The following is a 22,350-nucleotide window of genomic DNA, read 5'->3' on the forward strand; positions in this document are numbered from 1 at the left end:
TAACAGCAGGTCTGTGCCTGGTCTCCATCTGCACTTCTTAAATTGGCAGGCAGTGCCGGCCAGCATTTGGGTTCTGCGTGAAGAATTATTATACAATACCAAAGACAGTGCGTCTACAGTGCGCTTGTAAAGATGATGTTTATCTACGGCTGCTGACTACTGTTCCACAGCACGGTACGCAAACGTGCCATACTTTTGTTACGTAATTCTCGGTGTACAACATTGCCACAGTTCATCATTAGAACCCTGTGAAAGAAGCACGCCTTAGCTGTCCTTCTTTTATCTCCAAAGGAGAAGATGACGTTGGTAACCGCCATAGAGACAGGCAGGTGTGGTGATTGGTTAAGCGAAGACATTTGGGAGGTGCTGTCGTGACGGCTTTTGATTTTGACGTAATGCAAACAGTGATCCGGGATTGGTTACAGATTCTGGAAGGCTGGTCGCTTATGTTTGCACAGTTACTATTGGGCAGTTTACCCGGCTTGGGGGCGAGGCTTAAACTGAGTTTTGTTGTGAGGCCCGTTGTTAGGGAACACCCAATGAACTCACGTGTTGTTCGAAGGTGGCGGAGAGAGGGAGTGAAGTCCGTGCAGCAGGTCGGTAACAGGAAAGGAGGTATCATAATATTAGATCAGGGCAACGTCGTAAAATCGTGGTGTAAGGTACATATTGATCACTAGTGGGGGTGTCTTTTCCTGTGGGAGGCGGAGTGACTTTTTCTTGATCCTTGTGGGGGGTATTGCCCAATGGGACAGGGAGTGATCTAGTGCATCGACGGGGCGGCAGTTCTTGACACTTGTGAGCCAGTCGCCGCAGTGTGGTATATTTCTTATATTTTTGAACAGAACGGGGACAGTGATCACTTTTAAGAAATTGGTCCATCATTGGCTTATGTGTAACAGCGATGTCACGCATGGTTTTGTGCCTGATGGGGCGTATTATTTTCATCTGATTGGCTCCATGAATATAAATCGGATGGTCACATAGCCTCAAAGGTATAAAAACATTTGGCACAATAAAGGGAGATTCATAAAAGGTTACTGTACAAAATGGTCAGAAGTGATACCTTCTGAGATGAGTGAGAGCAGGTGGATAAACTTATGCAAGAATGGAGCATTGACTTCTTTGAATCTAGGGGAAAGAGTCAGACAAATTAAAATCCTGAACAGTGTTGATTGGGCTCTGCAAAATCTATATGCAAGGGGCTTGATGCGAAAGGAAGCCTGTTGGAGATGTAAACATAGTGTGGGTACTTTTTGAGCACCTGATATGGGATTGCCGCAGTTTGAGAAACTTTTGTAAAGAGGTTAGTTAACAATAAACAAGGTATTTATGCTGGATGTAGATTATGATTACATGAGTATTATTCTTGGGGAACAGGATTTGGTAGACGATCTGACTTTCCTGCAGTGTTGCTGGTTTTTCAGGGCTTCGAATTCTTCAAAAAAGATTATTCTTTGGAAATGGGAAAGTGAGGAAATGCCAGAAGTGTCAGGCTGGATGTTAGACTTGCAACAAATTTCGAGGACGGAGAGACTGATTATATGCAGAGATAAGAAACGTAGTTTGTATGTATAAACATATTCGGGAAAGCTATTTAGATTTGTGTTTCAATTGTGATTCATTCCTTAAAATTCATAAGTGGGGTATGAAATACCTTGTAAATTTGCCATGGTTATGTGTTTGGACTGTGAAGAAGGGAGCTTTTGTTTATTCTGTATATATGTTTGAGTTTTTGATGTTTAAAATTCAATAAATATGTAAATACAAAAAAACCCTGGTCCACAATTGCTCAAAACCATATACACATTGACAATAATCAAGCAAGTACAGTGCATAGCAACCCCTTGCTTCCCTTCCCCTCACCTCTCAGTTTCCCCTCCCTCATCCTTTTAACATTTGACTCCAGTCTGCCGTCACCCCCGCTCAGGCTCACTGTTTTTCTGCAATATGTCCAGTTCCGCCATCCCTCATCTACGAACATCATCTGGCCATTGTTGTGTCGCTGGCCCCTGGGGCCCTCTTCCAAACAATATATATCTGCCGTTTGGCAAGTATCAACAAAAATGGGACAAGTCTATTTCGCGACCTGTGTCGCTTTCCCCCTGACATGCCTCATAAGCACACCATTGGATCGCACTCAAAGCTGGAGCCCAACAATGCATTGATCCTTGATATAACTGCTCCCCAATAACGTGCCATAACCACGCAGCCCCAGATCATATGCCAGTGTCCCGCCTGTCCCATCCCACATCGCAGACAGTCCTGACTAAGGGCATGGCATGGAGTTTGATTGGGGTCACATAAACTCTATGCAGTATTTAAACTCAAATATGTTGAAAGCAGGCGTTTCTTGAGACCTTACGAACCTGTTCCCAAACATTCGCCCACTCCTCTGATATCTGGCTGTCCCCATCCTTTCCCCACAACTCTCACATGCTTCAGTATAGTGGGAGATGATGCCTACTGCAAACGAGCACTTTAGAAAACCATTAACATAACATGAAGCTCCACCCAGTCTCCTTTTAATTGCAGATTGAACTACCTTCTTTAGATAGCCCTGCAGGATCCTTGTATTTCACAGTTCTTTTGACGGGAGCTGCAGACAAGGCAGGCTAACGATTTTACGTCTAGGTTAGTGGCTGTATAATTTAAGTAGTTTTTAGGTAAGGTGATGTGTGAATTTTTCAGGAATTGTTTGGTTGTCCGAATTTACAGCAGTAAATGGTTAACGTAGGTCTATGTTTTCATTTAATATTTAATTAATTAAATGTTTTTTTAAATAATGCGCCTAATACATACCTGAGTTTGGTTTCTAAGCGTGGATCCGGGAATCCAACCTCTGTTGCTCTGCGTGGTCTTGCATCCAAGAGCAGCGAGTTGCCCATGTGCTATCCTCCACTCATACTAGCAAGAAGGTGGTATTAGTACCCTGAGTTGCGTTTCTGCTATTGAAATTCCATTATCTCTATTTTATGTTATCTTATTGGGATTGCTGTTAGGTTAATATTCTTTCATGTTGCACCAAGTCGTCACTGTACTTCTCTGTGGTGTGGTGTAACTCTGCCAGGAGTATTCAGACCCTAGTCTACTGGAATAAAGAAAGCATGTGAGGTGAAGATAACGAGATGGAGAGAGATGCAATGGGGGAAGAATTTTATTTATTTATTTTTTCATTTATAAAGCACACAAACAACCCGAAGGCATCGAGGCACTGTTACAGGTACCAGTTACACGGAGTAGACGAAAGCAATGACAGTTGAGTGAGCCGCATTTCGGTTACATGACCTGAGATCAATAGAAAAACACATGCTAGGTGAACAGTTTTGAGGGATTTCCTAAAAACCCAGTATGAAGAATGTTTTTTTTGATAGCATGGGTGCATGCTACTCCTGTTGGGTGGACAATGTTCCCTCACAAGGGAAGGGGCAGATGCGTTCTGATAATTGGATATTTCCAATGCATATTTGGACAATAGTGAATACACTGCATAATATTAGTTGCGTCAGTAGCTTGAAAGCATGCTTAGGCAATCCTGGAAGTTTGGTGGGTTATTTGCCTGGGTGGGCCTTGTACACCAGGGCAAACTCCAGAATGTTACATTTGTAACGGCCAAATCTGAGCCAATAGTGTCATAGTCAAGATTAGATTGTGTATAAGTGTGAATGTTGTCGGCAACAAAAGGTAAGGGTATGCAGGTGTCAGACTGGTACAGTAAAACTAAAAAGCCCTGGCACTAATGTTAAAAAGTATATAGCGCTTTGCTGGCATTTGCACCATCTCCAGGTGCTATGGCAGATCTTAAAGAGGCGGTGGAATGGGTGCGTTAAGGTAGTGGGCTGAGAGGTGAAAATGCAAGATAGCTTTACCCTGAGCTCCGCATGCAGGTGTGCCTGAGGTGCTAGGATGCATTGACCTGCACTAGACTGTGACATGTAAGTTGATTGTAGATATGTGACATTCTGTACTGATGTGTGTTTGGACGGTTATTCAACTGTGGTGTGTGAGTGGCTTAGTTGGTATGTATATAGTGTGTTGGAATTTGGAGTTGAGAATGTTAGTGCTCGGTGGGCAACTTGGTGCTTAAATCCGGTAAGGCCAAGACAACCTCTCGCTCCGGGTGCTCCTTGGATGGTTTCTTAGTGCTGGTGTCCTTTAGTCCAGGTACTTGAGAGAAGATGTCCTGGGGCACCCTGATTTGTGCTGGGGTATCTTTGGTAGTGGACATTGTGCAGCAACTGCTCTTGGATGGCAGTGGAGTGTAGGAGGAGTGGAAGACATAGGGAGCATGCAGCAGTGGATACCAAGTACACAGTAGATAAGAATATTTCCTGGGGACAGTTCAGAGTAGGGATTTCAGCGAGGGCAGTGTCACGGTGGGGCACATAGGAATAACAGTAGGGCGCTAATTTGATTGGGCCCTTCGGGGTGAATCATAACTGAAACGCCAGAGAGCCAAACCCCAGAGGGGTAAGATCACATTGGGGCAAACGGGACAAAACAACAGCAAGGCAGAATGACATTGTGCCACACGTGAGCAAATCACAGTGGGGCAAAAGAGGAGCAGTATATTATAAGATAGAAAGTAGATTTGTGAGCAGGTTAGTAAGGAGCACAAACCATGAAACCATATAGCAATACATTCCATGGGGAAATGAAAGGCATAAAAATGCATTAGAAGCATTGCCTGACAGCCGGACCGGTGAACAAGCAGGTGTCTGTCGGAAGATCAAGTCTTATTATGTGTAATGGAAAGAGAAGCTGGAGACAGAGGAATGTAGCGCTTGGGTAGGAATAGCAGAATTGTACAGGACCTGCATGGTACCTAAGACCATGCTCCTCAAGGCAGAAGTGACTAAATGGATCTTACTGACTTTTCTGTATGAACCTCATGGTGTAAAACCCGTACAAAAATTAAGAGTTCCAAGCTCAGGGACAACAATTTTGGGACGTGGATACTTTTCCAGCTTTCCTGTTAATTTTTGCACAGCTGTTTGTTTGTAATTGCATTCTGACACTATCTTTGCTGCCTGGTTTGCTTATTGTATAATTGGCTGACTAGGTTCCACACATGTCTGCGTTTGTTTGATTTCAGTTAAAGGCGATTCTATTTGTGTACATGACATGCTACATCATTGTTTTTTAAATATCTGAACAATGCTTTAAGTGGTATGAAAAAGGTGTGTGTAAGGGGGCAGTGGGGTAAAGCATGGCGACACAAGTATACTTCAAAACAGCAGGCTTCGAGTGGGTTAGGGTTACCCAAAATTTAGCACCTAGTAAAAATAAGATGGTGAAATGAGTGATTTACCCAAGGTGCCACAATTTGGGTACCTTGAGATGTGTTCCCCCAGAAGTAAAAAATGGGCCTAACAAACTGGCCTAGTAGTTTTACTTTTTATACAGCACTTCTTGGAGGTTGTTTTATGTAATCCTTGTTTTGGCACAGAACTGTACTGAAAACAAAATGGATAAATCGATTTGTTTCTTATCACAGGATGTTAGGGAGTTAACGTACACTTCTAAAGCCAGAGCAAGAAAACGTAATAGCAGCAGCACCCCCCTTAAATGTATATAAGTTGACTTTATTTCCTTTCTCCAACCTGAGAACAGGATGCAACTTAACTTATCTTTCATTGCTCTTCTATTTCACCAATGGATTGTAAGTTTTAAATAGTTACCGGTTATGGTTTGTGATAGATAGGGTATGCCTGTGCATTGTTGTTGAAGAGCCGTGTGCGTTTGGTCAGGTCATTCACTGCCTTTTGTACAACAATGGGGCAAGTAGCTTTCAAACGGACACTTTGCACCCTGCCCTAGAGCGCCTCCCCTGAGCTTCCATTGGGGGACTGCTGACCTAGTTTGCACCAAACTAAATGTACCCATTAGGGGATTTGAGAAACATTGGTATCGACTTTTAGATGCAAATATTCAATTTGAGTGTGAACGTCATGGATGGGGTAATAGAATTCCCTTGCCTCAAGATGGTGCTCCCTCCACACATCAATAATCCCTAGCTGTTCCATGACACACTTCAGTGTAGTAGATGTTTGTTCCTGTAGGACCCCGAGCTGAATGGGGGCTATCTTTGCACTTATCAATTGTGCAGTTCCAATCCCCAGCTGAGATTGTAACATCTCCCATCAATTTCAGGGTAACCGTAGATGTTCTAAAGGTCTTATCTGCATGTGGATCATAAACATTCGGTTTGCAATTGCCCATTTACATGACTTGGTTTTATTACAAATCTACCGTCATCATTTCACAGGGGACCCCACAAACCTTCAAAGACAAACTCTGTTGGAAAGGTTTTTGTCATTTTATAATCATAATTGAAATTGTAAAACTATACAGATGTCATCAATTCAGTAAACAAGGTCACAATGCATTAGTGTTCATCAGTGTAAGTTAATTATTAAAAATCGTCGTATCCCATTTACAATTCATTCCATATTACCCCTTTCAGCAACATTTTACCCCAACATATAATTCACTATTTCAGAATCAGTTCAATTGCTCTGCGTTGTTTACATATGTTGCAGGTTGAAGAGGCATCAAGTCTGATTCTAGCATTGCCTCGAGGTCGGTGTCCCGGACAGAATAGGCTTCGTCAGGATCATTCAAATCTGCTTTCCTATTTAATCATTTCTTTGGATCAGCACTTTGATGGCGAGCCATAGTGCTTCCAGCTCATTGCACCTGTATTTGTGACCTACTTTCCTACTCTACCTTTTCCATATTGTACATATCACTCTTGAATGCAGTGGCATCCCCTTGTGCATTGGATAGAAGTGCTATATTCAGCAACTGGATAGGTGCTATCAAGTCTCTCAGGTGCGGTACATGGTCCCTCTCTTTTTGCTTTCTCTAAACCAAGGAACCACATACTACAACAGCCCAGCTGAATAGTATGCTCTGAAGTCTGAGGCACCAACCCCGCTCCCTTAATTTGGAAGCATGAGCATCCTTAGTTTAATCCCTTGATTCTTATTGTCCCAATATAAATGTGTTCAAGTCCTATCCAGCTTCTTAAATATGCTGTCTGGGATAAGCATGGGCATACTTTGAAAGATATACAAAAGCTGAGGCGTGACACTCTGCCTAGGCAGGACAATTGGAGCTTTACCCAGTGATCAATCAACCCTTCGAGTCAAGTTGGTGCCTGTATTGCATTAGCTTCATATTCCTCTTCCCAGTCAGGCTTATTTTAATAATGAAACACCACTTGGTGTTCGGCAGTTAGAGCCATAAAAACATCAAAATACAAAGATTCATATTTAAAACACAATACCACATCTAAAAATGCGTAATATAGCACCACTTTACAACTAATCATGACATCTTTAAAATACACCAATCGCTTTTCAAGAACAAGTTATAAAAGTTGATGGGTCGCACAATTTCAACGGATTGAAGAAAACTTAACAGGAATAATTAGACAGCACCAGGGGGAGGAGTATACAGTCTCACTAGATGTTGGAGCTTCTTAGCCAAGCCTGGTGCTTATCTTAAGGCTTTGATAACTGAAGGGTTTGTTGGTAAGGATGAGCAAACCCGGGTAATGGAGCTAGATCTGTTCCTCGCATTGGATACAAACACGATTTTGTACAACTGCTTGGTAGCCCTGACACGCTCAAATTCCTCCAGCATAAATGGGAAGGTTGTAGCTGGATCGCACATGTACAATAGTATATCATCCCTGTAGATCGAAAAAACATGCGTCTGACAAGCGATATTAAAGTCCAAGTTCCCATGTTTCGTTCTCATGAGGTAAGCAAGCGGTTCCACAACAAGTGCTAACCACATCGGGGACAAGGGGCTTCTTGTTTGGTGCCTCTGTGTAATAACTCTTCACTTTTTGGCTATTGTCTGCTTCAAGCTAGCCTTGGCAGATGGAGCAATTGTATCCATTTAATAAAAATCTCAACAAATCTAAGCTTTCTTAACGTTGCTAAATGTGGTAAATCAGAATCTGGAGAGTGGTCAGTATGATCTGCAGTTCGGGGGGGGGGTCTTTATCTTCTTTAAGTAATAGTACAATCAAAGCCTTCTGCATTATTTCTGGTAGTGTTCCTCTCTCATCTGCATCAATGTATACTTCCGGGAGTTTGGGTGCCAGCATATCTAAATTTCAGCTTGCAACCCGTCCCCACCTGACTTTTTCATGCTTTGTAAATACTCATTGCCCATGCAACAATTTCTACTTTAAAGGCACTGTCCATTAACTCTCTGCTTTTGCGATTCAGTTCAGGCATACCTGCTTCTTCTAGCAGGTCAATCACTTGTTCAGGGTATGGTCCAAGTTGCTGCTCATATATTTCCCCGTTAACTCATAGGTTGCTCTCTAAATTCAGTGAGCTGCTCATATAGTACCTGATAGAATCTCTGTAATACTCCATTGATTCCTTGATTCCCGTTTGGTCCAGGGCCACATCACCAACCTTGTCTCGTATTGCCCATGTTGTACTTTATTTAAAAAAATAATAATAAAATAAATACATTATTTATTCATTTGTTTCTTCTCTGCAATCTAGTCACGCTAACATCCTGCTTGGTTTGTCCACCTCATGATGCATTTTACACACACAGGTCACATAGTCCACCCTCCATGCCCTCTCCAACAACTCAATTAATGCTTCCCTATGTGCTGACAGTTCCCCTTCCAATTTATTATCTATTATCACCGTCTTTTCAAGATCCTTGATTTTTATCTTCCTTCTTCCAGGCCTCTAGTTTGTTTCTGGAGTGGTAGATCTAGATGTCCCCCTAACTGTAACATTGAAAGTCTCCTAAACGATTCCCCATTCATCACACTCCTCATTCTCCTCCTTGGGCTGTGTAAATGTGTGCCTGAATGCCTTATCTAGCAGTTTCTGTCCTCAGTCCTTACGTTGGTATCGGGCTCTATCATTTTTCCACATAACCATTACTAGCAGTGATGCATGATCTTGCGGAGACCGGTCCAGATAATCCGCTAATTGTATTAGATGAGCCAATTTCTCTTAAATTAAGCCGAAGGGCCTCTGGCATTAGAGTTGAAAGGCTGCTAGATTTCCAGCAGCTGATTTTCGGACATAACTCCCAGTACTGTGTTGGATGCTGTTCCTAGTGCCCTCCCCACCCCTGCGCAAAACATCTAATTCTTGATGCAAAATACAATTGCAAACACCCATCCACAACCCTTTATGTGCAGCATGCTTAAACAAAATTGCAGTTACCTGTAAGAAGAACTCGGGATTGTCTACATTGGGTGCACATGTGCATAATAATAGTCCTGGGTGGCCAGCAAGAGACTGTGTCATGCCTACTTGGGTCCCATTTTTGTCTTGTAGTAACTATTCCGTTTGTCACCGTACAGTGTTCCTTACCCATATGAGCCTCTCTAGCTGAAGAGGTGAAAGCAGAGCTCGACAGCGTGCCACCCCCGTCCTCCAAACCCCACCATGCCCAGCTTTGTATGTTCTTCTGGCATAAGGTGGGCCTCTTGTAGCATGACAATATCAGCCAGTCCCCTTTAATATTCCCTTAACATTCCAGGACCGCCCTCTCATAAGAATTTAACACTCTTCCAGTGTGTAACTCGCCAATGTCCTTACAGATATGGTTCCAAATGCTGGCATCTGCTGTAACCAAGACAGATGACATCTGTGTAATCGACCCATGTTCAGCCGCCCCAACTGTGCAGCCTGCTAACCTCCAATTGAGGTTGCCACAATATGAACATGATAATTTCCCAGCTCATAGGTACCCTTCCCAGTCCCATATACAGTAGCAATCAAGATATGAACTAGTCTATTAACCACCATGATGGAGTCCGCTCCTAGCCTCCACCCAACCTCCTGAGCGGGAAGACACGCCAAGAGTCAGCGACCCTTCTGGCTAGAATAAGCCAATGCGGCACTCTGCCCAATTCAGGATCAAAGAAAAAGAATCTAGGTACTTGTTATTCAACAGCCACTTGTCGCCTCTACAAGCAGCTGTTTCCCCACTATAAGACATAGTTTCAGTATAACATTTAGCTGTTTTGGGATTGTAAACAAATTGACATTTACCTCCCATGTCTATGTGCAATTATCCAGGGGGTAACGTACGTTCCTTTCTCACAGCCGCCTTTTAGCTTCTTCGATCTTCTCCACTTCTGCGTTTACGTGCCAAAATCAGGATAGAATGATAGCCTGCTTTCGGTGAACTTGATGTTGCCGTTTGTGTAAGACTGATCCGCCGCTTCCACTGTTGTGGCCACTGTGCTTGTACAGAGTTCCCTGCTCATGCCATTCAATTCCTTACAGCCACCAAGGAAGATTGATATGATTATTTAGACACATTCACCCATATACCCTGCACCGCTTATCAGCTTTCTGCAGTCTAATGCTCATTTCAACACCTTGCCAGAGGGGGAAGGACAGTAGAACTCCCCATGCGCTTGGTGCCCTCCCCTGCAGCCCATGCCGGTAACTGGGAAAAAGAATACCCCAACTATGTTTAGATTTGGCGGCTCCATTCTCCAACCCGACGAGCCTTTTTTCACTTTCCCACGCCTCTCGCCTTTGTGAATCAGTGGTCCTGCCCGCTGCTGCTCACTCCAATGCTTCACCTGGGTGCCGGCAGTGGAGACCTATTCAGCTCTGCTCTTCCCACGGTTGCCACTCGGGGTCCTGCACATCGGGTCGCCTTTTGGTGTGGGTTCCTCGCCTATCCTGGCTCCTCCTGCCTCTCACGCAGTCGTCCGGTCGCTTCTCCGGCCTTCTTGCACTGCTGCCATTAAAGCGCTTGCCTGTCTTCACCAGCCAGCCTCTACTTCAGCGGTTTCCTCTTCTCTCCCCAGCATGTTGGCTGTGTCTCACTGCTTTTCTGCATAGATCAGCTGCAGCCCATTGTGTAGGACGGTTAATGTACCGAATTCTGTAGCGAGTGGCGTGGTGGAGCTGCTGTCTTGGCTCCTTGAGTAGCTGGAAGATTTTGTGCCATAGTTCTCGCTTACCCCATTGTTAGTGATATTTATCATTTTTATGCTTCATCCCATAGTGAGACCCCCAGCACTTTTTGCTGGACTTCTGGACCCTTTTCTTTCAACCCTGAATGAGTGGTGCCTTTTTCCTCTCATTCATTATTGTGGGCTCTGTCTTTTGGAACTCTATTCTTTGTATCCTACCTCTACTATGGACTGGACTATGTCTGCTCCGTAGCTCTTAAAGGCATCTCTGTTTTTTACTACTGCAGCACACAGCACCTTATGGGCAGTGTTACTGGGGACCATTAGGGCCTTCCTTTAAGACTCTTTTTATATATCCTCAAGTAACTGCAGCACTTAAGGATTGACTTAGTATCTCTCCCAGAACTCTATAGTCTGAGAGATTGGCACACACCACCTTCAGTGGAGTGCCAAAGGGATACCTAGTATCCCCCTTCTCTCTGCTACTGTGACTTTTCAGACGTGTTCTACCAACTATTGTGTATTTTCTATACCGCAGGCTATGTCCATAGCCTGAGTAGTGCACTATAGAGGCACCCAAGTGCTAACCTGGGGCCTCCCTTCTTTTTTCACCATTACTAGCATGGTTGTTCTTTGTCAGCTCTTCTTCTACCCTTCTGGGAGAGGGAGATCAGTGTGTGTTTGGCCTTTGGCGGGAAACCTGTACGTATCCCTGCCGAGGCTCCAGAGTGTCTGGGCAGGCAGGAAGTAGGGGAGGAGTTTTCCACTGCCATGTCCTTTGTTTGCCAGAGTGCCTGAATAGGTCCAGCTCCCACAGGGGGTCTGGCTGTCCTGATAGGACAGCCAAACACCCCTTTCTGTAAAATGCTGAGGGAGATTGCAGAGGAGTGTGTGCTGGAACTTCATAAAAGGTGAGGCTTCTGGAGTGAAAAGCAAGTCGACCACTGGAAGCTGAAGTAACCGAAGAAGACGACCTTTTGAAGGGACCACTTCTGTCCTGACCCCGTTTTCTGTGTGACAGAGGAGCTCACTAGAGGATGCCTCCTTCCCTTTGGCTGGTGGGAACAACCAGTCCCAAGACTAACTTTGAAACAAGCCATCTCCCGAGGTACTAGGAGTTTCCAGGGCTGCGGAACCCCAATATCAGGAGACCTGCTACCCATTTCGAGTGCATCGTTGTGGAAAGGCGGAATCCGTCCAAATCTTATCTGAACTTGTAAGGACACTCCAGAGATCCGATCCAACTCGCCCAGACCCGACTCACCAGAGTGTGGGACTGCAGGAAGTGAAGAAGATTGACCGGCCGATCCGTGTCTTTTGTTGGTGCTGCAGAAAAGGGGCCAGAACCGCAGAGTGAACCAAGAAGTTGCTAAAAGTCGTGCCACAGGTCCGTCCACGAGACTACTGCTGAGAGATCCCGTCCATTGTCCTGCCTTGAGTCACCAAACCAAGGAATCCAGAGGTTGGGTCAGAGCTACAACATAGCGGAGCACCCACCACAAACATTTTGTTCTAACCTAAGGTACTGTGGGGGTAAAGATATTGCTTTCCTGATTCCAAAATGTCACTTCAGAGCGTGGGAGTACACATAGAGGTGTCCAGGTCAACCCCCTCTGACCCAACTCGCTGCTTTTGTCCCCTTCTCAAGTCTGTTTTTAGGTCTCCTTTGTTAGTTGTTAACTTGCTGCTTCAACGACTCTAGACACTGGAAAAAATCCACAGGAACTCTTCGTAAATTTGCTGATTGTCAAGACTTCAATCCCTCTCCGAATTGCCTTTAACTAGGTTTGCGTTTTTGGACTTAAAAGACTTACTAGGTGAAGAAACAGTCTCTAGAACCTTGAACTAAGCTCATGATACACTAACCATTTTCCTCCCTTTAAGTGACTTTACTTTATGTGTTTACAGAGTAAATGTATTACTGTACAAACCGCATGAGTGCGCAATAACCGATAATATGAGAACATTGTCTTTTCCCTTTCTACGTTGCTACAAATGTAACTGCAACAAACACAAAAGTGAAAGTGCCCTTTGAAGTGTATTATCAAGTATTCCTAAGTGTTCCAAAGTAAACGTCAGAAGTATTTAAAGTGATTCTGGTGTAAATATAATAAATATATAAGTGCTTCTTTGTTGTGCTTGCCTAGCTAAGATTATGTGTACTTACCTACAGCTCACATCTTCCTCTTAAGATAAGCCTGACTGCTCTGCCACTCTACCAAGGTCCTGGGCTAGTACAGACCGATACTAAGATTTGGTGATCTACAAACCACTGGGATAGCTTACTAAATTCCTACTTTCAGTAGGACTTTAGGAAAACACCCCTAACACCCATCTCTTCTCAAGTTTGTTCACCTCTGCTTTTTGCAAGTGAGTCTCTTGGCGCAAACACCTTGTGCACTGTGGTGCTATAGAAAATACATAATCCTATATCTTTTCATGTATTTAGCTTTGGACATCCCATGATATTACTACCTCACCCTCCCTAATAGATTCGTCATAGGTAAACAAAAACAGACTTCGTTTATATACTCTGGATTTAGTGGGGAACCATAACAATGTATAATCCGTAATTGAACTTCCCTTCTTCCATGGAGACATGTAAACAACTTGGCCATCTGTCTCATATAAGTTATGTTATGTTGACTTATTCTGTGCACTGCTACCACCCAGGGGCAGTCTCCAGGCGCTCACGTGGCTTTGTGTGTGTTGGGTTGGAGATTGGTTGATTGTGTGCACTGCCTTGTTTTATCCATAAGGGTGAGGTCCTATGCCTGTGTTGTTTGTGGTATGTGAATGGTTATGTTCGGTGTGTGTCTGTGTTTTATGTGTTGTTTGGCTAGTGTTTAAGGTTGTGCTTGTTCGCATTAGCATGTTGTATGCGTAAGGGTAAGGTCCAGTTCCTGGGATTATTTGTAGTATGCAAGTGCTATTGATTTTGTGTGTGTGTATTTTGCCTAGCCCAATGGAGCGTGTATAGTACATGGGAGGTGTGTTAGAGGGAAGCAGGAGCAGTGTGGTTAGTACATTGGGATTTCCTCAAGTTCGCCTAGGTGGCTAATCTTCACAGATCTATCCAAGTGTGACGTATGGCTGATCTTCACAAATCTATCTAATGTGATGCATGACTAATCTTCCCAAATCTATCTAGTGGTACGCATGACTAATCATTACAATTCTATCTAGTGATATGCTTGGAGATGTTCACAATTTTATCTAACTGTGACGCATGGCAGATCTTCACAGATCCACCGAAGTGTGGTAAATGGCCAATCCTCAACAAATCTATCCGAATGTGACGCGTGGCTAATTCTCACAATATGTCCACTGCAACACGTTTCCTGCTCCCACTATACATCTAAGTACATGATGTAGTTGGGCTAAATGCAGAATATGGCTTCTTTATACAATTGGGCTAAATGCAAAGTTCAGACTACCCTGCACAATTAGGCTAAAATGCAAAATATTGCTACCTTACAATGTAAAATATGGCAAACTAGTGCAGGTGGCTAAATGCAGAGTATGCTACCTTACACAATTAGGCTAAAAGCAAGGTAAGGCTACCTTGTACAATTAAGCTAAAATGCAAAATATCGCTACTGTTGGGCAGAATCGTATGCAGTACCCTTTGGGAACACTGCACACAATTAAGACTACAAATGTAAGTACAATTTCACCTTTGGTACAAGCCTGTACTGCACAGTAAAGTGGTAGCGATGGCTGAGCAGCCAGACTTATCTCAAGAGTAAAGTGAGCAGTACAAGAGTTTACACAAAGGACAACAATCACTATCGTTCAAACAAACACTGATTCAAGGTTTCTGAGTAAAAGAATATACAATTATTTACACCATCATTTATAAAACAGTTCACTATCATAAAGCATTAGAAAATCACAGTCTTAATATACTACAACAACACCCAATCGATTCTGGACAAGTTAAGCTCAAAGTGAAGTGTGAGCAAAATGGCACTCCAGCAATTTAAAAGGGAGGAAAGATAAGGTTATCCAAAATCAATAGCACCAACAAGTTATAGGCAGGGCAATCTAGAAAAGGCTACAAGAACTGGAATTCAAGTCAATAGGCCTGGGCCAAAGTCAATGGTTCAGAGTCTTTGCAGAGGATCACACAGTTCTCAGTAGTATGCGGTTAAGTCTTTGCCAAGAGTTCAAAAACGAAGTTGGTCGGAAGAAAAGTTACACGAAAAGGAAGAGAAGGACAAGCCTTCGCTTTCAAACACTTTCACCCTGGCCGGATGGAGAGAACGGCCGAATTTTGCACATTACCTTAAAGATGAAGAAGGCTCTAGCTGAGGCAGTTGTTCCTGGCAGTTTCTGCAGTGTCACTGTTCCGGGAGCTTCAGTCGAGGCAACCAGAAGGAGGACATCTGGAGGTTCCTGCACTGCCCAGAGAAGAGGCCAACAGCAGAGCAAAGCAACAAATAAAAGGTGCGCGCCTTAAAAGCACGAATGGACTCTCTCCCACTGGCTATCTGGTTTCCTGCAGCACTCCACAGCAAATTCGACCAGTCTGGAGAGGAGGTCCAGGGGCTTTGTGAGCTGGTTGGCCCCACCAGGCTCAAGGGAAGAAGTCTCCTAGAAGGTCTTCTCTGTCGTTTGAAATTTCAGGCAATTCGGACCTGCAGCAGGGCTTCACCGGGGTTTCCAGTTGTTGCAGCAGTCTCCTTCCTTTGGTTCTCTCGTTCCAGTGGCGACTCTGCCTTCCAGTCCCAGAGACGGGCTTTTTATGCACCAAATCCCTCATTCACACAGCCTGACTGTCAATCACACAGCAGGGTGGCTGTCCTGGCAGGGCCGCTACCTAGCCAATCAAACAAGAGTGTGACTTGGGTCTCCAAGGAGACCCTGTGCAGGGGGCCTCAAACCCCTCCCTCACCTCCTGTGCACCCAAACACCCGGGCACCTAAGGAGGGCTTCTGTGCAGAAGCCCGCCAAAGGACTGCGAACAAAGGAACCAAACCTGGTTTGGCGCACAGAGTAAAATACTAGAAAGACCTTTACAAAAAGATATGGCAAAAGACCTCGATCGGAACCAAGTTAAAATAAAAGTGGATTACCGGGTTTGAGTTCGAGGCTACCACCATAGCCTCAAATGGTACCAAAGGCTATTTTCATAGTCTGTGGTAGAATAAAAAGGGTAGATACCATTGCCACGAGCCAAATCTTAGAGAAAAGGGAACATACGAATGTTTCATGAGAATCGGACAAAAGGGGATAACTATTAACCCCTCCTGTACTCTATTGGAAGATAGGGTGTACTGGATCTGTGAATTTAAAAAGACTAGTAAAGTCGATGGCAACTTTACATGTTCTGGGAGACAGTAGTCAGTCCCAGAAAATTGAGTTCAAAGTGGGAAGTCTGAAAAGACAACCCTGTGTCACTGCACTAAAGGTGCCGTGTGACACACACTAAAAGATGATGCCATGGAGTTTGTTTTAAAAACTCCATAACCAAAGAACACAACAGTAAAACGCATTGAAAATGAAAAGTTCAAAGCCCCAAAATATAGCAAAAAGAGCTGGAGGGCTCTAAGGTAGAGGGAGTTAAGGACTTGTGTGAGAAATCTCCCTAACACTTACCTTGCATTGACTGAGGGGTTGCCACTCCCCCCGCCGGGAACAATGGCATGGAATCCCGACCATCAAGAAGGAAGCAAACAGGTATGCAGGTTGCTCAGGAGCTCTGAGAGGTCCGGGGAAGCAACAAGGTGAGTTCAGGTATCAAAGAGAAGGGGTCTGGGACCCTAAAGTGCATGAGAGACAGTTGTATACTTTGCAGGAGAGTAAACCAAGCGGATACAACAGAATGGTGCTTGTCTGGGAGCCACACCCAAAAGTGAGGGTCTGGGACCCTAAAGCGAATGAGAGACATTTGTATACTTGGCAGGAGAGTGAACCAACCCAATACAGTGCGAGTCTGGGACCCGCACCCACATGAAACTGAGATAAAGCGGGTCAAGACCCCGGTCGCTAGTGAAAGAAGTCCTATGCTTAGTAACCCAGCTCCTAGGACATAAGAATGTGAAGTTGAGAGAATGTTCCTCGTGAGTTATCCAAGACTTTGGGATAAGAAGTAGTCTAGGGGAAAGGAGCACAACCCTAAATTTGAAACATTTCTATTTTTGTATCACTTTTTAATACCAGTGAACATGGGAATTGTTGCGGTTGCTTGAAATCACCAAGAAAAGATCACCCTTTCACAGTTATCTCAGATCATTAGTGTTAGGAACAGTAGCAGGTTTCGGGACACAAGGGTGACACTTTTTCTTAGTTTCGGACTACCTGGCAATTACACTAGTTTTCTTTGAGACGGGGAAGCCCCTTTTAGCTTTAGGGATAGAAAGGCCTTTTTCCAACCTTTTCTTATTTATTAAGTCTTTATTCAAAACATGCCACCATTGTGGCTGAGCCTTACTTCTGCACCCTTATAACTACTACACTTCAACAGGCAGCCCCCCGCACTTCCAACCACCCTCCCCCCACAGTCGGTGTTCCTACCCAGCTAGTACGTTGCACAGCCAGTGAAGGCAGCAAGGGCTGAGCGCACATAGCAAGTTGGGAGATTAAACCTTCAGGGAGCCTGCACCACACCTCCCTTCCTGACCAAGCCAGAATGCCAGGACACTGCAACGGACCCTACTCCTAACTGTCCCAAGTGATTACTGCAAGGGTCCGGTGGTGGGGGAGACTGCCCTCAGCGGCTCGCACCATGTCATCTTCGTCACCAGTTTGGATTCAGGCAGGGTTGAAAATGGTCTGTAAAAAGTCAGGTCACCGCTCTGGCAAGATCTTTGACTAGTACAAAAAACTCCAAGATCTTTTCCCGAGCCAAGCACCTTAAGCAGCCAGCGCTTCAGGTCTATGAGGTTTCCTCACTTTTTTGTCAGTTTCATTTCACCAAATGTGTTTGTTTGGTACAAACAGGGGGAGAAGAGTTCCCCGGCACAATCCCTCGCCCACCCTTTCTATATGCCTAACCCAAAATCTATCTATTTTGCGGCAGCAAAAATGGTTAAAAACGTGGCAAAATGTAATTTGGCCGAATGGTAAGTGGAGAAAAGTGTGTAATACACTAAGGATACTTGGCAATGCGAGACTGTTTTAATGTATGCACTCCGCGCAGAAACGGCCGAAGCCTTCCATCCTGTTCACAAGCTGTCCTAATTGGTACATGTGTCTTGCAATTTACAGACATTTTTTGTTAGGATGAGTATTGTGACAAATTAAAAGAGCAGAGAAAAGAACTTCCATTGCCTCCTCAAAAGGGTTTCTTGCAGACTCACTATCACAGACCTATTTCATATATAACATTGTGGGTTTTCTTATGTTCCAATAATTCTCTTTGCTTTTATGCAAAACGTCAAACTTGGGTCCCTTGAAGAGAAAGGGTGTTGCGTCAACTGGGCTGGGCTCATGCACTTCACTCCCCTCCCCCAAACACATACCCGCCCCACCCTCCTGCAAAGAGGAGAGGGTTCCCAGAGGAAATGCTTTCCGTTTGTGTCACTGGATTCAGGGCCCTTGCTCGGCTTCCACATGTCTTTTGTCGTCACTTAATTTTCTCTGTGAACTTTCAACTTTTCTGTTCCCCAAGTGGGCTGGGTGGTTCCAGCAGCAATTTGCACCCGGGTCTCCCAAATGGACAGGAGGCAATGGTGCACACACAGGATTTCACAGTACCATCTGTGAATCTCCGGGACCTTGCATCCTATTTTGGGGGTGGTTAACCAGGTGCCCATTATAAATCCTTGTTAATATTCCCAATAAATACTCTGGATTAATTGCATATTGGTTTGCTTATAAAATTGTATTGGCACATTGTTTACTTTTTCCTAATAGTTTTTTAAAATGTTGAGGTTCTTTTCCCAGGGGACAAGGCATCACAATTTTAAATTCCCCCCTCTATAATTACACAATTTCGTTTTTGCCACCCTATTTTAAGGAAAACAAGTGCATTAGTCCACAGAGACGCCTCTGGCAGCGATCTGTGCATCCTCTGCTTTGAAATTTTTAAAATGAGCCATAACTATAATAATGGTGTTAAAGAGATGAGTAACACCAAATTCATCCTGATTACTGCCAAATATTATGGTGAACTCATACAGGGCAATATCACATTTTACAAACCCCGGATAAAAAAAAGGCAGATGTAGCAATCTGATCCTTATGCAGCGCAGGGCAAATTACTAAATTATACATCGGGTCAAACTAAGGGTTGAGCCACCTGAGGCATGAATTTAGAGTTCCTAGGATATAACACTTAATGTTACTTTCTAGGTCAATCGCTACCCTACATAAAAGAATCTTTTCTTCAAAAAATGCTGTCTTACTGTTTCCATTGAATGCTCGCCAATGCAATCCTTTTCGGTTTTATATTCCAAATAAACCATATAGAGAAGCATGCTTGATGCTTTTTGTTACCTGCAGTCCTCTATTCTGCCTTCTGTCGGTCTCCGATCTCTCCAGGCAATTGATCCTAGAGTCTACTGATTATATTGTCTTTTGTCAGATTTTATGTATTACTTCCTTACTGATTTTGTTCGCACCCTACAGATTTAGGAAGTTCCTTCTACGATTGAACACCCTCTTTTCCTTTTTTTTTCAGCATCAACAGACCCCACGGACTAAGACATTGGAGGTCAACTTTGGTGTGAAACAAAGGGAACTGTGCTTATATAGGCATTACCATCATACCCATAAAGCTCCGGAGTGTTTCAAAGGCTGTTGTGAAGGAGTGGGGGGTAAAGCCCCTTTCTGCCTTGGAACTCGGCTCTACAGATAGCCAGCTGTCCCTGGTGTATGGGAAGAATCCACTTTGGATATCTGTTTGTTGCCTAAAGAGATTCAGGGCAGCAACATGTCGGCCGCTGCTGCCACCAAGACTGCCTGGAAGCTGCGTGAGTGTTTAGTTTCATTTGAAACTTTTCATTTCTTTGTGTGGTAAATGTGGTGGTGTGGCAGGAGGGCAAGTGGATACTGAAACTGTAACTTGGAATGATATGTCCTTGGCAGAATCGAAGACATGAACCTGTGGCTATGTTAACAAAAGATCATAACGGAATCGTGGTAGATTGGATTTCCAAACAAAGTCACAATACATTATTTCCGAAACGTTTGGGTCTCTAATGCATATGTCATTTCCGGAAGTGCTCCGATTTCCTGTTATCAACTTTAAGCTATGTTAATGCTTGCTTTTCAGTCTTTATGATGTTAATATTTCATTTGTAAATGTCATTCTGTCCGAGCCGAGATACAAAGCTGGATAGTGGGAGGGTTTTGGGATTTCCCCCATCCATACACCGTCCCAATGTTTCCTATAGGCGGGCAACAACATGAATGCCGGACTCTGTAGATGTCACTTTCTGCTATTTAAAAGATAAGAGTGCATTGGGCCCATAAAATGCTCCGGGCTAGTGGATGCGCATATGGTTGTTGGTTACTTTTGCTTCTAGGCTGAGTGTACTGAAAAGCCATACAGTGTCAAGTTCCAGTGTTTGCAGTGACTGCTCAATGTCCCTTCTCTTAATACTCAATTTTACCAGAGCAGTACTCTGAGCTTTCCCGATTCATCTCAGAAGGATGGAAATCTCACTGTTATATTTTGGCTGATCCGCTTTCTTCCCGGAATAAGCAGTACTTTGAGCACAATGAATAAAAGAGAAAAGTGCCCATGTTTTAGCAGTGCTTTGTGCATCTGCTGCATGCTCCATCCACCCTGTCCTGCTTATCCTTCTCTACCTGCTCACATTCCCAGCCTGCTCGGCCTTCTTCCCTATTCTGCTCCCATCCATGCTGCGCTTCTCCACCCCACCTGACTCCCTTGCTTACTTTAACCTTCCCAGATCACTCATACTCATGACCATATTCCTGCACACTGCTCTGCTTTTAGTGGCATTTGCCTCCCACCATCCTACTCCCTGGTCAAACTCGTCTTCGCTTGCTGGGCTTGCTTCTGTTATCTATATTGCTTCACCCAGCCTATCTTCTAGATACCCCCACCCACCCACCTTTCTTATCCTTACTTGGTTCATTCATAGTTCGCATGCACTGCATTCTCATCTTCTGCTACTTGCTCCTCTTGCTGACTTGAGAGACTCAAGAGCTGGAGGCAGGTCAGCCACCCGACCAGCAAAGCACAGCCAGTATTACTGACGCCAGGGAATGGGGATTAACAACTCTACCTGCCACTTGTAATCTGCCTGTAATTCTGGTAGACAAAGCAGCGGGAACGGTAATGCAGGTTTTGTGTACCACTAAATTTTTAATGAGGCCCAATACCTTTTAATCAGTGTTATTGCTGTGAGTAGCTGTTCTGTGGACTCTTCTGTCAGTGTTTGGGCCACTATTCAGTTTCTGAATGGCCCCTTTATCATATCTCCCACACCCTCTTTATAACAGTTATACCACGCATACTTACCTGAATGTGAGTGCAACTGCTGAAAGGAGAACATATTTTGGCTATTTGTTTCCAAACCTGTACTTAACCTTGGACTCCTAGGCAGATTCCCTTTTGAGCCAGGACGTTGCCTATTGCTGAACTGCATGTTTTTTGACCTAGAACAATTCTGTGAATGTATTACATCCTGGCAAAACTTAAAGAAATCTTAGATATGCTACACCCAGTAAATATGGCTTTGGCAGACCAGGCTTTATGAGAGTCGGCACGTAAGGCCAAAAGAGCTGAAGCAATTGACAAAGTAAGGGAGAAATGGGAGGTAGATTTGAGGAGGTCTTTGATGGCAGCAATGTGGACCACCATATGTGAAAAGGAGGTGTGTAATGCTAGCTTCAGTTAAGTATTACATTTTGCATATCTGATTTTTTAAAAATCACGTGCTATGCGTATAGTCTGACATCTAGGGGTAACTACAGAGTATTGCATCGTGTCTTTCGAGTAGCAAAAGGGGACGTCGACATGGGCATGCCTGTAAAACTATCCCTAACGTGACGTGTAGTGTACCCAAAATACCTCATGCATCGAGGTCCCTCAGATTGTTTTTTTTCCTCCCAGCTAGCTTGTGGCCTTAATGCGCAGCTCGTTCAAAAAATTGCAATATTGTTATATTTACCGACCACCGGTAGTTTCTTTCAATCATCCTCACCCTGTTCGATGGCTGATTCCAGTACCACTGCTGAGGACTGAACTTCGACGTCTGGGGCTCTGGTCGGCGTCGCCGACTACGTGGCCAGGCCTTCTGGCCAGCCTAGACAGTAGGGAGAGTGGGGCTTGGGGGTGTTATATTCTTTCGAGAATGTCTTTCCTTTCCCCTTCTCTTTGTTCCTTTGGTTTTGTCGTCAACTTTGCAATCCTGAGCTAAGGACAGGAAACCGTTTTAGATTTTGTCCTTCCTGTAAGGCAGAATTGCTGTGTAAAGACCAGCACCGCCGGTGCAATA

General features: G+C 44.2%; 1 protein-coding gene across 1 annotated transcript in view; it reads left to right on the top strand.

Annotated features, from left to right (window-relative positions):
- Positions 1-494: 494 nt before the first annotated feature.
- Positions 495-22,350, top strand: part of KATNB1 (katanin regulatory subunit B1) — a 944,775-nt gene continuing 922,919 nt past the window's right edge. The window contains exons 1-2 of the mRNA XM_069654285.1: positions 495-596; positions 19,560-19,851. Of these exons, the coding sequence (XP_069510386.1) occupies positions 19,812-19,851 (40 nt within the window). The 5' untranslated portion in view covers positions 495-596; positions 19,560-19,811. The remainder of the gene's footprint in view (positions 597-19,559; positions 19,852-22,350) is intronic.

This window comes from Ambystoma mexicanum, chromosome 1p, assembly GCF_040938575.1.
Source record: "Ambystoma mexicanum isolate Mex_15411 chromosome 1p, UKY_AmexF1_1, whole genome shotgun sequence".
Lineage (NCBI taxonomy): Eukaryota > Metazoa > Chordata > Amphibia > Caudata > Ambystomatidae > Ambystoma > Ambystoma mexicanum.